The sequence below is a fragment of the Candoia aspera genome, chromosome 5, assembly GCF_035149785.1.
Source record: "Candoia aspera isolate rCanAsp1 chromosome 5, rCanAsp1.hap2, whole genome shotgun sequence".
Classification (NCBI taxonomy): Eukaryota; Metazoa; Chordata; class Lepidosauria; order Squamata; family Boidae; genus Candoia; species Candoia aspera.
This window is the reverse complement of record NC_086157.1, coordinates 95293107-95307257: the sequence shown is the minus strand read 5'-3', so window position 1 is coordinate 95307257 and position 14151 is coordinate 95293107. Positions and strand designations below refer to the sequence as shown.

Here is a 14151-nt window from a genome sequence, read left to right as displayed (position 1 = left end):
TCGTGCGCTGGTAGTTATTCCGGCACCCAACCCTCGGCACGCTACGCCTGACTTCACAGGGGAGCACGCCTTCCTCGAGCCGGCTTCTGCCTCTTTTCGTCTCTTTCCTTCTCTCTCGCGGGCGCACAAACTTCTGTAATTGCCGTCTGTGTCAATCCAGGCAGCCAGAAGAGGAGCGGGCGGCCGGCGTCCCTGACGGAGCCTCCGAAGCCGGGCCGGGCGCCGCCGCGGTCCTCCGCCCGCCTCGCGGTGCCATGTGGCGGGGCCGGCGTTCGCAGTTGCTGGCGGCGCCGGGAAGGCGGCCTTTGCTGCTGCTCCTGCTGCTTGGACTGACGGCGAGGGGGGCGCTGGCTAGCGGCGAGTATTGCCACGGCTGGCAGGACGGGCCGTCCTGGCGGGAAGGTTTCCAGTGCCCGGAGCATTTTGACGACGGCGACGCCACCATTTGCTGCGGCACCTGTGCGCTTCGCTATTGCTGCTCTCGCCCGGAGGTCCGCCTGGATCAGGGCATGTGTGACAACGACAGACAGCAGGGCGGAGCGGAGCATGGCCGGCCGGACAAAGACGCGCCAGACAGCGCAGCAGGTACGAAGCGAGGAGCCTGGTATTCTCACAATGGCATGGCTCTTCTCCTGTTGATCTATCTTCCAACTTTACCTTATTTTATTTATTTATCAATCATATTTCTTTACCGCCCATCTCGTATTGCAACGACTCTGGGCGGTTTTTTCCTTTGGATCTAATGATTTTGCTATTTCTTTTAGATGTTGGGAAGTACACAACTCAAAGGGCAGTGAGCACCATTTTGCTTGGGAATATGCATTTTTTATAGAAGATAATACTTCTGATAATAGATAAATGAATATGAGTCAGTGTGAGGTACTTGCCCAATCAGCCAGTTTGAGACTGTAACTCAGTGTTTCTCAACCGTGGCAACTTTAAGAGGTGGGGACTTCAACTCCCAGAATTTCCCAGCCAGCATATGCTGGCTGGGGAATTCTGGGAGTTGAAGTCCCCACCTCTTAAAGTTGCCACGGTTGAGAAACACTGCTATAACTTGTTGAATATTCTGGTTGTGGTCAGGCTGGGTGCTAATGCCAGATGTGGTTATCCTGCTTCGCGTTGGTCCTTGATTCTCCTTGGGGATCTTGGACTTCAGCCTTTAGATCCAGCGCTAGCTCCACCTTTGGCACCAGGATGGGCTATTGCATTCAAAACAGATCTACCTGTTTACCTGGCTCAGCAGGAGGAGCACATGGCAAGACCCTGCATATTTGCCTCTGTGACTTCAGTAGCGCTTAATGCATATCACATGTGCATGTACTTGTGGCACGGAAATAATAATTTTTTCAATGGAATGTGCAAATGATACTTAAAAAAACCCTCAAGTTATTAAATGTGCAGAACTTGAAAGTGACATAAGAACAGGCTCTCATCTAACACAAAGCACTTGGGTTATTTGGATACATATGGGTATTGTTGATGGGATGGAAAACATGTATTTTAAATTGAAATGCATTTTATTTAGCCTCTTTGTATCCAGTCACGTGACAACAGAAGTTTAGAGCATTCTGCCAAACAAACTCAACATTAACATTTGTGTAGTTATCTTAAGTTCAGGAATGCCGTTAAACCTGCATTTGTGTAAAATTTAGGGACAGTAATTTCAAAACAAGCCTCTTGTATATATCTACAGGTATTCCACCTGTGAAACTTTTTGAAACTTCCAGACAAGTTTTCCAAGCTTTTCCAAATCCCCTTAAGAATTACTGTACCATCATCATAGTACATAAAAAATGTATTTCATCCATGTGCAAAGCTCCATTTATTGCTTTGATGTTTCAGTGTCCTCATTCTTTTTTCCTCCTAAACTTTTGTGACCCAAATAATCTGAGAAAACAGTTTGTACACTCTACAAGGCAGTTAACACTCAGCAGATTTTTCAGTGTCAGAAGTCACTATTCTGGGATGTTTTCAAAACTGCAATAAATGGCTTAAGGTTCAGGACTGAGAAATGCATCATAGCTCAACAGCATGAAGAACATCATGGTGCAGAAGGCAACTGAAAATGTAGCCATAACTTTGTGTGTTAAGAGCAGAGATTGAAAAGGGAACAGTCATAAAAGGAGACATGGAAAAAAGATGTTCATGGTATAAGTGCATGACCAGTGGTAGGTAACTGAGTTGATGATGTCTCAGTTTTAAAAGCCTATGAGCTGCCTTTGTAAAGTCATTTAGCTGGGGGTGAATCCCACTTAACCCAACTGATCTAACTTTTAGCATGTGTAAGGTTTTATTGCCATTCCCTGATTTTGAGCAAAAATGTACAGTTAAGGCTTGTTGAACTACCCCACAGGAAACATGGCGGGACAATGTCTTTAAAGTAGTCCTGAAGTAGATCTCTGTAATCCATCTTCATATCTTGTTCTGCTGCAGTATTAATGACCTGCATGGTAAACTGCATACTGTTAAAGAAGTAATGGGGGGGGGGGTATTTTTGTTTTTGAGAACGTGAAGTGAAAAACAATCGGTTAATAAACACAGGGGCTAAAATCCAAAAGAGTCATATCCCAGTAAGTCATAGATTTAAAAGAATGCTCCCTTACTGGATTGTGCAGTTAATTATGAATACAGTAGACAGTAAAAGTCACAGGGGTTTGGAGGGGGGGGGGGCTCTTTTAAGCAGAAGCTTGCTGTGACATAACAGTGTAATTAACTAGTATGGTATGTTCCTTAAAGTGTTGTTGGACAAGAGTTGGGGAAAGTCAGGTTCAAATCCCCCTTCAGCCACAGAAACTTCAGTCTGTCACTTTGCACCAGTCACTTTCTACCCATCCTAATTCACAGGGTTGTTGGGTGTAAAATGGACAAGAAAGCCCTTGAGCTATTAGAGAAAAAGTGGGATATAAATAAAAATGCCTTTTCCTTGGGAACTTTTTTGTTTGCTCAAATGTATATCTAATGCATTAATTTAACCAGTCATCTAAAACTCATGAAGTGTTTCTTTGTGCCCATATTTGTGTATTTCTGTTGGATTATGTATTACATTTGTATAATCAATAGTGCATGCATTCTCCAGGATCAAGAAAGTTCACCACCCTCAGTAGGATCTTCTGGACAAACCCAACTTGATCAATTGCCTAAGTTATGAAAGGAAGTCTGGATCCTCAATTCAACTAGGGTCTTCATATGCCAGAAGCTTGTTATAAATGCAAACCACCTAACAGGATATCCATATCCATTAGTGGTCCTGTTAATTAATTTTAGACTCTGGTGAATGATTTTGTGGGGTGGGGTCCCCTTTTTAAAGGGACATCTATATTACTTCACTTGCTTCATCTACTTCAGGGAGGATAATCTCTTAGTTGGAGTCCTGCATTAAAGTCCTGCTGGCAGAACACTGTTCATAGACCTGCTGGTCTGCTAAACTGTCACAGTGGATGCTTTTCCTTATGTGCTGGGATACTGATGATAATATTACTTAATATAATAATGCTGTTGGGGATAAGAAGCCACAGGAATATAGTTTCTGCTGGGCTCCAGAGCAGATGTATGTGAGCCAATAAGGAAGTATCTCCACTAAAATGTGGCTTTGTGAGAATTTTCTTGGAGACTAAAGTCTCCAAGAAAAGGGAGGGAGAGGGAGGACTCTTTTGATGAAAGGATGCACCAGGAGGTTTTGAGCCAGGATTAACTTAAAAGGCTGTGCTTCAAATTCTTTTCCAAAGAAGTGTTTTTGAGCCCATGAGATGCCTATCTGCAGCTCTTTAAAGCAGCTGTGTCTTCCAATTTCTGGAATAAAAAGTGTTGCACAGTTCCAGTTGCTAGCAGTTTCACAGGGATCTCACATTAAGCCATCAATATATCTCCCATATGCAAACCCTGACCACTTCCTCACTGCTGATAAATTTAAGTAGCCCCTATCTGCCTTGTCTCTTGTGCCATCTCTTGTCCTCCTTTCCTACATTCTGCCTCATCTGGTTGCTGTTGCCTCTCTGCACCAACCTCTCCATCCCCTAAACTTGCATCCATGTCCTCTAATTTTCTTGTCCCTCAAGTAAAACCAAGTCATGGCTTACTGACTATGTCACAGAGAACTGGGTTCACAAAAAACACTGAGGTAAAAGTAAGCAGATAACATTTTCAGTTTAGCTTGGTATATGAACCCAGTGAGACAGAACCCATTCTGCCCAGCTTCAAACGAAGGGTGGCATTTTGAACTGAGAAGATAGGATTGTGCGATGATCTGGATTTGAAAGGGAAAAGGTGATTCAGAGTACATGTGGATACATGTGCAACACCATCAGCAGCCCCTTAAACAAGGTTTTCACTTAGGAAAAGATGCAACAGCTTTTAAGAAATAGCTAACCGGTGCTCCCAAATGCTCTGACTCAGGTTTTCTCCTTTGTATATAAATAACTGTATAGCTGTACTAAGTTTTCCAACCTTGATCAGGTATGCTTTGCTGAACTGCAATCTATCTGAATTGAGTAGAAGGGAAGGTAAAAACAACAACTTCAAGTTGAACTTTTGGTGGCTTCATGTACAGTACCTCTCCTGTAGTTTTGGCAACAAAATGGAAGTGGTATACCATTCCTTGATGGGTCTCCCATCAAAATATTAACCAAGCCTGACTGGGTTTAGTTTCTAAGCCCAGTTAAGGTCAGCTGGTTGCTGCCACCTAGCTAGGCACAGGAGAAAATCGATATACCTGGGACCTGATTGTTCTGGAGATCTGACTCAGAGCTCTGTTGACTGATCAACTGTTTTATTCCCAACAAACTGGTTTAGGGATTTTTATTCTTGCATAGTTAGAGGATACCATGCTGGCTGAAAGTTGGGATAGGGGGCTCTCAGGTGGAAACCCATTTTGGGGGGAGTCTCTCTTCCAGGTTCTTCTCCCTTTATGCATGGACCCTTTCCATCCAGTGTTTATTCTTGTTTCAGGTTGGATTTTATACTTCAGAAACTAGGGACCTGCTATTATCTGATTCTACTTTCCAGCAAGTTTTGGGAGAACCCTTGATGCAACCTAAAACCATGTCAGAAACTCATATGGCCCAGTTTGCATGGATTAAAAAACGTAATCTGCTACAAAAATGTCCCAAATATTAATCTTAGCATTTTCTCACGCCTGCCCTCCCTCCAGATTTTAATCATCTTCCTTCATTAATGCTATGTTCACAGGACACAATTAGCCATAGACTAGCCAACCACATTTAAGAATAGCATGTTGGGTAAACAATGTTGAAATGTTCTTGAAAGCCTGAAACTATTTTGTAAACCTTCAGTTGCTCGACTAAGGGTATTATCTTATATGGATTTTGGATAATTTACTTAATTGCATATGAGAGTTATTTTAGCATTAACCGAGTTCTTTGCAGTGATCAAAGCCTTTCACATACATTACTTTAATCTTCTTTGGTAGGTCAGTATTACTCTCATATTGCAGATGAGAGATGGGGGCTAATGGATGGCTGAATTGCCTTAGCCTTCTCCAGTCTGATATTTGGGGTAAAAAATATCATAGTTAGTATGCCCAGTGTTTGTGTGTGATGGTAACTGTGGTGTAAAATATGTGAAGAGCACCCCATGAGGGGAAATGGGCAAATCTACTTATATAGATTAGGGAGCAGATTACTAACAACTGCCTGGACTAGTCCCTGAAGTTTTAGAAAAAATTCAGAAGTGGTTTGCCTATTGCCTTCTTCTTCCTTGGGCTGAGACAGTGACTAGCCCAAAGTCACCCAGCTGGCTTTGTGCCTAAGGTGGGATTAGAACTCACGGCCTATCAGTGTCTAGCCTGGTCCCTTAACCAGTACATCAAACTGTCTCTCCTTCCATCTCTGAGTCACCAATTATGTTTACACAGCATGCCTACCAGTGGCTAAGAATCACAGTTTACAGTACTTAATTAAACTAAGTTTCTGCATTTGAACAATGCACTGAACCATTAATAATCATATTGGCCGGATTAATACAACATCCTAGGCTGATTTGTGATCCAGCCAGTATGACAGCTAAGGCATGCTGTATTTTATGCTGAAAGTCATGGGACATTAGGAGGCTGTACCCTTCAGCTTTAAAAAAGAATATCCTTGAAAGGAAACACTACTTTGGCTTGATGCGTGTTCATTCAAGGAATACTCTGGGGAGACTGCTTCTCTTCTGTGCCAGAAAGAACACCTGATTTTAACTGCTAATTCTCTTCAAATTGCAGAAATTCCAGAGCAGCATACTCTAGACCCATGGTAGGTAACTTGATGGCCTCCAGTTGTTTTGAACCTCAATTCCCTTGCCATTGGCCATATTGACTCATTGGCAAAAGGGGGAAATAGTAGATATGTCTTAAGTCATCGTTAATCTTGCCCAGAATCTCTTTCATACTTTATGAAATGTTGAATTTGCATTTCTCCCCTTGTCCTCCATGACAGGAAGAGCAAATATTTTCTAGATGGTAGCATTTCCTATAACATCTCAAGCAAATTGTGTCTCAAAGAGACATACCATTCCAGTAATAGTATTTTATATTGATTTTCTAATTAAAAAGAAAATTCTAGGAAAAATGAAGCTCTTTAACAAAAAGGACCAAAAGTAATACATCACTTCATATAACAATCTAATCTAGGTGTTGCTATCTTATGAATGAATAAATAGCATTACTTCAGAATTGTGCCTATGTGTTATTTACATTCCAAAATTAAACCTAGCTTTTTGACCTTTTAATTGCTTTCCAGCAGTGTTCTTTTCCTTAAAATTTATGAATTCATCAGAAGTTATATTATAATTGGAGCCAGTTATTCAGCTAACTAACCTTGGATGATCTAGAAAGCTAAACAGGCTTAGCTCCAGGTAGTATTTGAATGGGGGACCATCTAAGAATTTCAAGGGGAAGCTAAGCTGGGAAACCAATAAAACATTCTGAAATAAACCAAAGGCAACCCATTCTGATAATTGTGTTCATCCAGTTAACAGGAACTGAGTTTGACTCAAAAGTTTGCCCTTTTTTTATTCCTGAAAAATCTGCATATTGCAGAAAGTGATTAATCTCATTTAGGTTTGCGTAGGGGTGAATCCAGAAGAAGGCAATGGCAAACCACTTCTGATTAGTAACAACAAAGTACAATTTCTCCAGTGTCAACAGGAGTAGGGCTTGACCTAACTTACTTGTGTATATGTATATGTGCAAATCACATTGACATTAGTAGAGATCACACTACGGGAGTACTTCAGTATTTTTTTTAATTAAAAAGTCACTTTTATTAACTATTGATTTTTGCTTTGAACAGTGCTATTCTAGATAGGTCTACTAAGTGAGATCTGGTGGAATTTAGTAGACTCAGGTTCAGATCCCCAGCTGGCTGTGTACTATCAACCCAACCTATTTCACAGGGTTGTTGTCAAGATGTTGTCAATAAGGAGTTCTCCAAGCGCCTTGCCATGAGCAAGAGGAAGAGCAGGAATAATGATAAGGGTGGGATGGCAAGAGGAAAATTATTGCATGATGTTGTATCATTTATTTCAGTAGTTATGGGTAATGGAGGGGAAACAGGGAGAACTTGTCATGCATGTGCCATTTTTGGCAACAGCTCTTGGGCTTTAAGTAGTTTCTGATTCCAGGACCTATTGCATTTGTGAAACAACTCAAAAAGCTAGTGTTTTCCAAACCTGGTTCCTTCCAGGTACATTGAATTCCCAGGTTGGAATAAAAAAAAACACCAGTTTGGTCTAGTGGTTAAGGCACCGGGCTAGAAGCCAGGAGGCTGTGTGTTCTAGTCCTGTCTTAGGCATGAAAGCCAGCTGGGTGACTTTGGGCCAGTCACTCTCTCTCAGCCCCAGGAAGGAGGCAATGGCAAACCATTTCTGAAAAACCTTGCCAAGAAAACGGCAGGGACTAGTCTAGGCAGCTGCCGAGGACTGGACCTGATTGAACAGCAGGGGGAAAAGAAATTCTCAGCCACATGCTCTGCTATTTTGGGAACTGTTGTTCAGCATACTTGGGGTTCATAGGGTTGGGAAGACAGCTTTAGCAATTCCGTGTTTTCTTTTGCCTTGTTGGAGGTAAGAAAAGTAGTCTCAAATGTTGTCTCATTGTCGTATCTATTTTGTACTGGTAGAATCTCTTCACAAGTTTCTCTCTTCTGTTGGCAGTGCCTATTTATGTGCCATTCCTTATTGTGGGCTCTGTTTTCGTGGCATTCATCATCCTGGGATCCCTCGTAGCTGCTTGCTGCTGCCGGTGTCTGCGACCCAAGCAAGAGCCACAGCAGAGCCGGGCTCCTGGAGGGAACCGGATAATGGAGACAATTCCCATGATTCCAAGCGCCAGCACCTCCCGCGGATCATCCTCACGTCAGTCAAGCACAGCTGCCAGCTCCAGCTCAAGTGCCAACTCTGGTGCCAGGGCTGCTCCCACCAGATCACAAACTAACTGCTGTTTACCAGAGGGGACCATGAATAATGTATATGTCAACATGCCAACTAATTTCTCAGTACTGAACTGCCAGCAGGCTACACAGATAGTGCCTCATCAAGGGCAGTATTTGCACCCGCAATATGTGGGGTATGCTGTGCAACATGACTCTGTGCCCATGGCCTCTGTCCCACCTTTCCTGGATAGCCTGCAGAGTGGGTACAGGCCAATTCAATCGCCATATCCCCACAGCAATAGCGAACAGAAAATGTACCCAGCAGTGACTGTGTAGCTTGAAGGAAAGAAGGAAGGAAGGAGCCAAGCCAGTCACACTGACGCATCAAGCAAATGTGTAGTAATAACATCAAGCTGTACAAAATAACAACTTGTAAATAATTTTGGAAAACCCATGCATGTCAGACAGTATTTATATCTGGTTTTCATTGGATACAGTTGCAAAAAATAGCAATTTTTAGCATTTCTAGGGAATGCCTCCATTCCAGCATATAATTTATAAAAGCTAAGAATTATGCTGAAGGTGGCAGCTGCATTTCTGTTAGCGACCTTGCGTGGATGAGTGATTAAATGCCCCTCAGGTACGTCTCGTCAGCAGTATTTACCTGGGGAATTGGAAACATTTTGTAATGAGACGAGACAGTATTTTAGGAGTGTCTTGTCTTACCTTTTTGTCCTAAATACAATTACTCTTCACATTGTTGTACCGACAATCATGTTTCACAGTAGTAGGTTAAATGGTGCAGTGCTTGTTCATTACACAGCCCTAGGAACTTCATGGTTAGATCAGTGGTAAAAATGTAGTCATTCCACTGTAGGAAGTCCATATTCAGTCCTGATGTCCATCTTTTTCCCCCCTCTCTTTTTAAGAGTTCTGTAGCAGTTGATTTGAAAGATCTTCTGCTGGAGAATTTGGAGAGCCAATTAAGATGGACAAATAATCTGACCTCATATGTGGCAGCTTCATATGTTTTCTTTTCCTATTCATACTATGTTTATTTTCCAATGGACTTCAATTTTTGATTTATAGACTGGGATTTAAGGAACTAAACCATCCCTGCTCAGTGCAGAAACGAGGAAGCGGGATTTATTTCATAACCTCCCCTTCCAAATAGCAATTCCTCATTACTCCATTTAAAATTGCCTTTCAAAATGTTCTCACTAAGCATTCGGCCACTGTGACATACCCCCTCAGGAGCATGAAGATGTCTGTGAAGTCCTTTGGATTATGGTCATGGTCAAGAACATTCAGCACCTTGCAGAAATGTTATTTATCTCAGGCATTTCAGATCACAGTAAATAATTTATTCCAATTAAAATACCCACAAAAAACCCAATATCTGTTTTACTGATCTGTGCATTTCGATGTTCACTGTATTTGCTCACAAAGGCTACTGCAGCCCTTGAAAACTGCATTTGGGAATGTCAGTAAGATGAGATTTGTGAATTGTAGCCACTACTTCATCCAACATGTTCCTAACTCCTGCTATATTTGAATGATACACATCTACACCACAAGACTTGACTTGGACCTGAGAAAAGGGATTCATATTTAATGTGAATAAAAACAGTCCAAATAATAGCATGCATGGAAAATCCTGCACAGCTCTCAACATGGAGTCCAGAGAAAGATTTAAATTAGCAACCACCAGAAGAATTAGAAATTAATGGTAGCAGTATAGAAATACTTAAGATGGGAATGTGACAGTCCACAGATTTCCATGTAAAAGATTTGGAGAGGTTTTCATGGAAATTAAAAAGTTTAAATGGCATTGAACCAAGAGAGGATATTGCACTATACCAACTGATCCCATCTACAGTATCTTGTCACCTGCAAAGTATTACAGTATAATTTAATCATTTCTTATAAAGGTTTCTTAGTAGTTACATTACTGTATTTGATTAATAAATCTAGCTCTTGGCTTGAAAATGCTGTTCAAACCTTGTTCTGAATGGATCAGTATGAATTTGGCTTAGAAATGGGAAGTGCTTTGGAGCTAAATGTTTTAGATTCACTGTCTTCTAGGAGGTAGATTAGGTTTTTCTAGCTGAAACTAAAGTTGGTGGTCTTGGGCTGCAATCCTATATATACAGAACTAGAAGTAAGTCCAGTTGATACCAGTTGGGCTTACTATTGAGTGCATAGAACTGCACTTTCTCTTCCCAAAATTCATTGCACATGTCCTGGAATTTACATGAAAATCAGGTGAATCTATGTTTACTTGTTTGGAAATAAAATAAGTTAAATTGAAAGTATTGTAAAAACTAATTTACAACAAATTGGGGAAATGCTTTTCATTAAGAAATGTATGAATGTGAGAAAGTTTATTGTATATTTGATGATTTAGATTAAGCATATGATAAAGGCTTGAATTAGGGAATTGAAGATTGTTGCTGAATGTCATAATAGAAGTATGCAATAGAAGTATAGTCTGTGTGAGAATAAATGGAACACTTAGAAAATGGCTCAACACTAAGCAAGAAGTAAGACAAGGATGGGTGATGCAGTTGGAATGGCGTACTTAAAAACTATGGGGTAAAGCAAGAAGAGAAAAGGTAAAAATTGAATGAGTGATGAATGAATGTTATTGAATATGGAAGTGAGTGACCTGTATGAAAGAAGTATGTTGAGGTGTGTACATATAGCAAGTATTAATGAGGATCAGACAGTAAAATTTAAGTATGAAGTAAGAATGAATGGATTGTGGGGAAGGCTAAGACCAACAAAGTTGTATTAGGTCAAACTGATGATATCCTTAGAAAAATGAGAAATGCAAAGAACAAAAGGCAATGTATGAATATGATGTAAGCAAGGATGGTGTGCAAGCATAGAAAAGCATGGCGAGGTGAAATGAGTAGTATTGGTGTAAGCTAGTTGTAGTTGTGTTTTCTTATGTAATTCTTTTAATCTCTGACTTATTAGGTCTTCTTTTCTGTGCTCTGCATAACTTTGCTAACCCTGAAAGGGAATAACATAATGTGTATGTATGTATATACAGGGAAATGCTTTGAGTTGTAATAAAAATGGTTTGTGATGTGGTGTTTTATATGTCATGTAAAATAAGTAAAATATTGTTAATGTTTGGTTTAATTTTTTAAATTTCTTAAAGAGCATTTGAGTGATTCTTACAAGTGAAAAAAATATTTTGTTTCATAATAAATATTTTATGGTGTGATTTTTATTTCCTCTTCGAGTTTGTTGCTACCCATTTTTCAAACCCCAACTCTTTGGTGTCATCCAGTGGTTATATGGATTTTTGCAGGCCAGATCTGGTAGCCCTATCACAAAGCTGCTGCTGGAGTATTCAAGAAAGGAGCTGTGAACCTGGAGGCCATACATCTCAGATAAATTTTGGAAAATGCAAAGCAAAACACAAAATGCAGTCTTTGGAACATAATATTTCTGTGGGAAAAGAACTGCTTTTGCTCTGGGCTCATTCACCAAAGCATTCAAGCATGTGTGCATGCGTTTAACTTGAAGAAGCATCCAATTAAGCCCTAATTACAGTGGTGCTGGTCTCCTTGCTGAATTAATGTCTAAACTGTTTCTCATGGAAAGCTGCTGTGCTATAGCTCCCTGCTGCATCCAAATCATTTATGTGCTTCCACATTATAGCCTGCACCTGGCAGTATCACATAAAATACCAAATCCTGTTCCTATTGAAGTCTTGTGGGCATTTTGCCATAAGTTGCAACTGGAGCTGAAGTGGGTAGAATTATTCCTCTGGGTGTAGAAAAGAGTGGTAAAAAGTGATACCATTTGCTGCCCAGCTGTTAGACTGTTAAATTTGTACTCTTAAATTCAAGGTATTTGTGGGGCCCTGGAAAAAGCACAAGGGGGGAATACCACCACTAATTTTAGTACTGATTCCTAAAGTACTGTGTCATGGTAATTATTTTTGCAAGTCCATTGAACACACAATTCCACTAAAGTGAACTTTTATGTAAATGCACAACGTGGTACTGTATTTTGCTCCTGAGAATTATGTCATCAAGAAGATAATCAGGCTGTTGGAAACCTGGATTAGGAGCAGTGGCCAGCCACAGATTGAAAAGATTCTCTTTCCAATGTATAATTAGTATGTCCAAGGTGCAACGGCGCTAGCACAAAGCACAGAAATGCTTGTGGGGGTCCATTCATTGCCAGTTATTGTTTTGTAACAAAAAACATAGTATATTATGGTGACTGGTTATTCACAATAACTTGCTTAGGATGTTTGTTTTTCACAAGCAAGCTACTATGGAGAAACAATTTCTCGTCACCATAGATGTTTTTGCTCAGTTAATGCTCTTATAAATTTAATATCATTTCCACTGGTGTTAATTAAGGTGGTCCAGGGCCACAACTGGGAGGGGGGGCAAGCCGGGCATGTGCCCCAGGTACTGCGCTGGGGGGGGCGCCAAAATGAGTGCTGGGAGGGCACCAAAATGAGCACTGGGGGGAGCACCAAATGGGTGTGGAATCCATGTTTGCCCCAGGTGACACAGACCCTAGTTGCGGGCCTGAGGTGGTCTCTAATATAGATGGAAGTATAAGAGGTTTCTTGGCTTGGAACAACAAAGGATGGGCCCAATCCAAGAAAATAGTTACTATGCATTTAAGAGAAAAATGTATAACCCCTCATTGCTATATGCATCCATAAATACCTTGGTGGAGTCCTAAAAGTTGATACCAAATTTTAGTTGTTAATGTGACCAGAAAGAAGATCAAACATGAGAAGCAATGATATTCACTATATGTTGTTAATTTAATTTAAGATCAGTAAAGTTTAATTATAAATTAAATAAAATTCAACATTTTCTTGACTCCAACCATGTTTTGGAGTGTATCTATGGTGGAAGATTAATAGAGCAAGTGTGGTCAATATATAAACAAAAGATGTAGTGTTTTGATGTAAGTTGATGTAAAGTTCTGTGCCCATTTGTTAGAAAGTGCCTTTGAAAGCCCTTTCCTCCAATGGTTAATAGCTTTATGGATATAAAAATTTACTCTTCCAGAAATTGAATATTCTGGAAAACTCTAGAACATTCTCTTTCAGTGCCAGACCATGTCAATCTGATCATTCTGGGAGTGGTCAAGCAGCTTTCTAGAAGTTAAAACTCCACACTGGAAGCAGTTCATGATGCTCAGGCCCTGAAACAAACAATCTGCTTCCTTTTCAGACCAATCCATGTCATGCTAGGGCATGAGTCTACAGTAGAAGCAATCAAACAAAGCCTTAAGGACATGGCTATTCAGTCAGACCTGATGTCCTCTGTAATGATGTATTTCTCCCTAACGATGTATTTCACACACCTTTCAGACTTGCCAGATATCTAAACCAAATTATTGTCCCCAAACTAAGGAAGGCATTAACCTTAGCACAATTCAACAGACTCCCATCAGCAATTTTAGAGGGGAGATACAAGGGCATTCCATTCAAATCGAGACTATGCCCATGCAGAGAAGGAACCACTGAAACCACCAAACCTGTCTTGTTATATTGCTTATTTTATATAGAAACTTATTGTGAATTGTTAGCTCACATTGAACTAAATTCCCTGGTCTTTCTGATCAGTTTTATTTAAAATCTTTGTGTGGGGGAGATGGGAGGTGATAAAAATTTGATAAATAAAATAAAAATAAATAAAATAAAAATCTTACTTTCAGACTCAGATGACTCTATTTCTTTATGTGTGGCCAAATTCTGTCATGTAATAGGTAAGATGCATAGCAGTTTTAT

At 40.4% G+C, this 14151-nt stretch overlaps 1 protein-coding gene across 1 annotated transcript; it reads left to right on the top strand.

Annotated features, from left to right (window-relative positions):
- Positions 1–230: 230 nt before the first annotated feature.
- On the top strand, positions 231–8814 carry SHISA2 (shisa family member 2). The gene is made up of 2 exons (XM_063304460.1): positions 231–585; positions 8152–8814. Exons 1-2 carry the CDS (start codon positions 255–257, stop codon positions 8703–8705), a joined length of 885 nt encoding a protein of 294 aa, XP_063160530.1. The 5' UTR covers positions 231–254; the 3' UTR covers positions 8706–8814.
- The last annotated feature ends 5337 nt before the right edge of the window (positions 8815–14151 follow it).

Excerpts from the sequence above, each read along its gene's own strand:
- SHISA2 (XM_063304460.1), top strand. The coding sequence starts at position 255 with ATGTGGCGGGGCCGGCGTTCGCAGTTGCTGGCGGCGCCGGGAAGGCGG. Across the intron at positions 586-8,151 it reads CGCGCCAGACAGCGCAGCAG|TGCCTATTTATGTGCCATTC; the intron begins GTACGAAGCGAG and ends TTCTGTTGGCAG.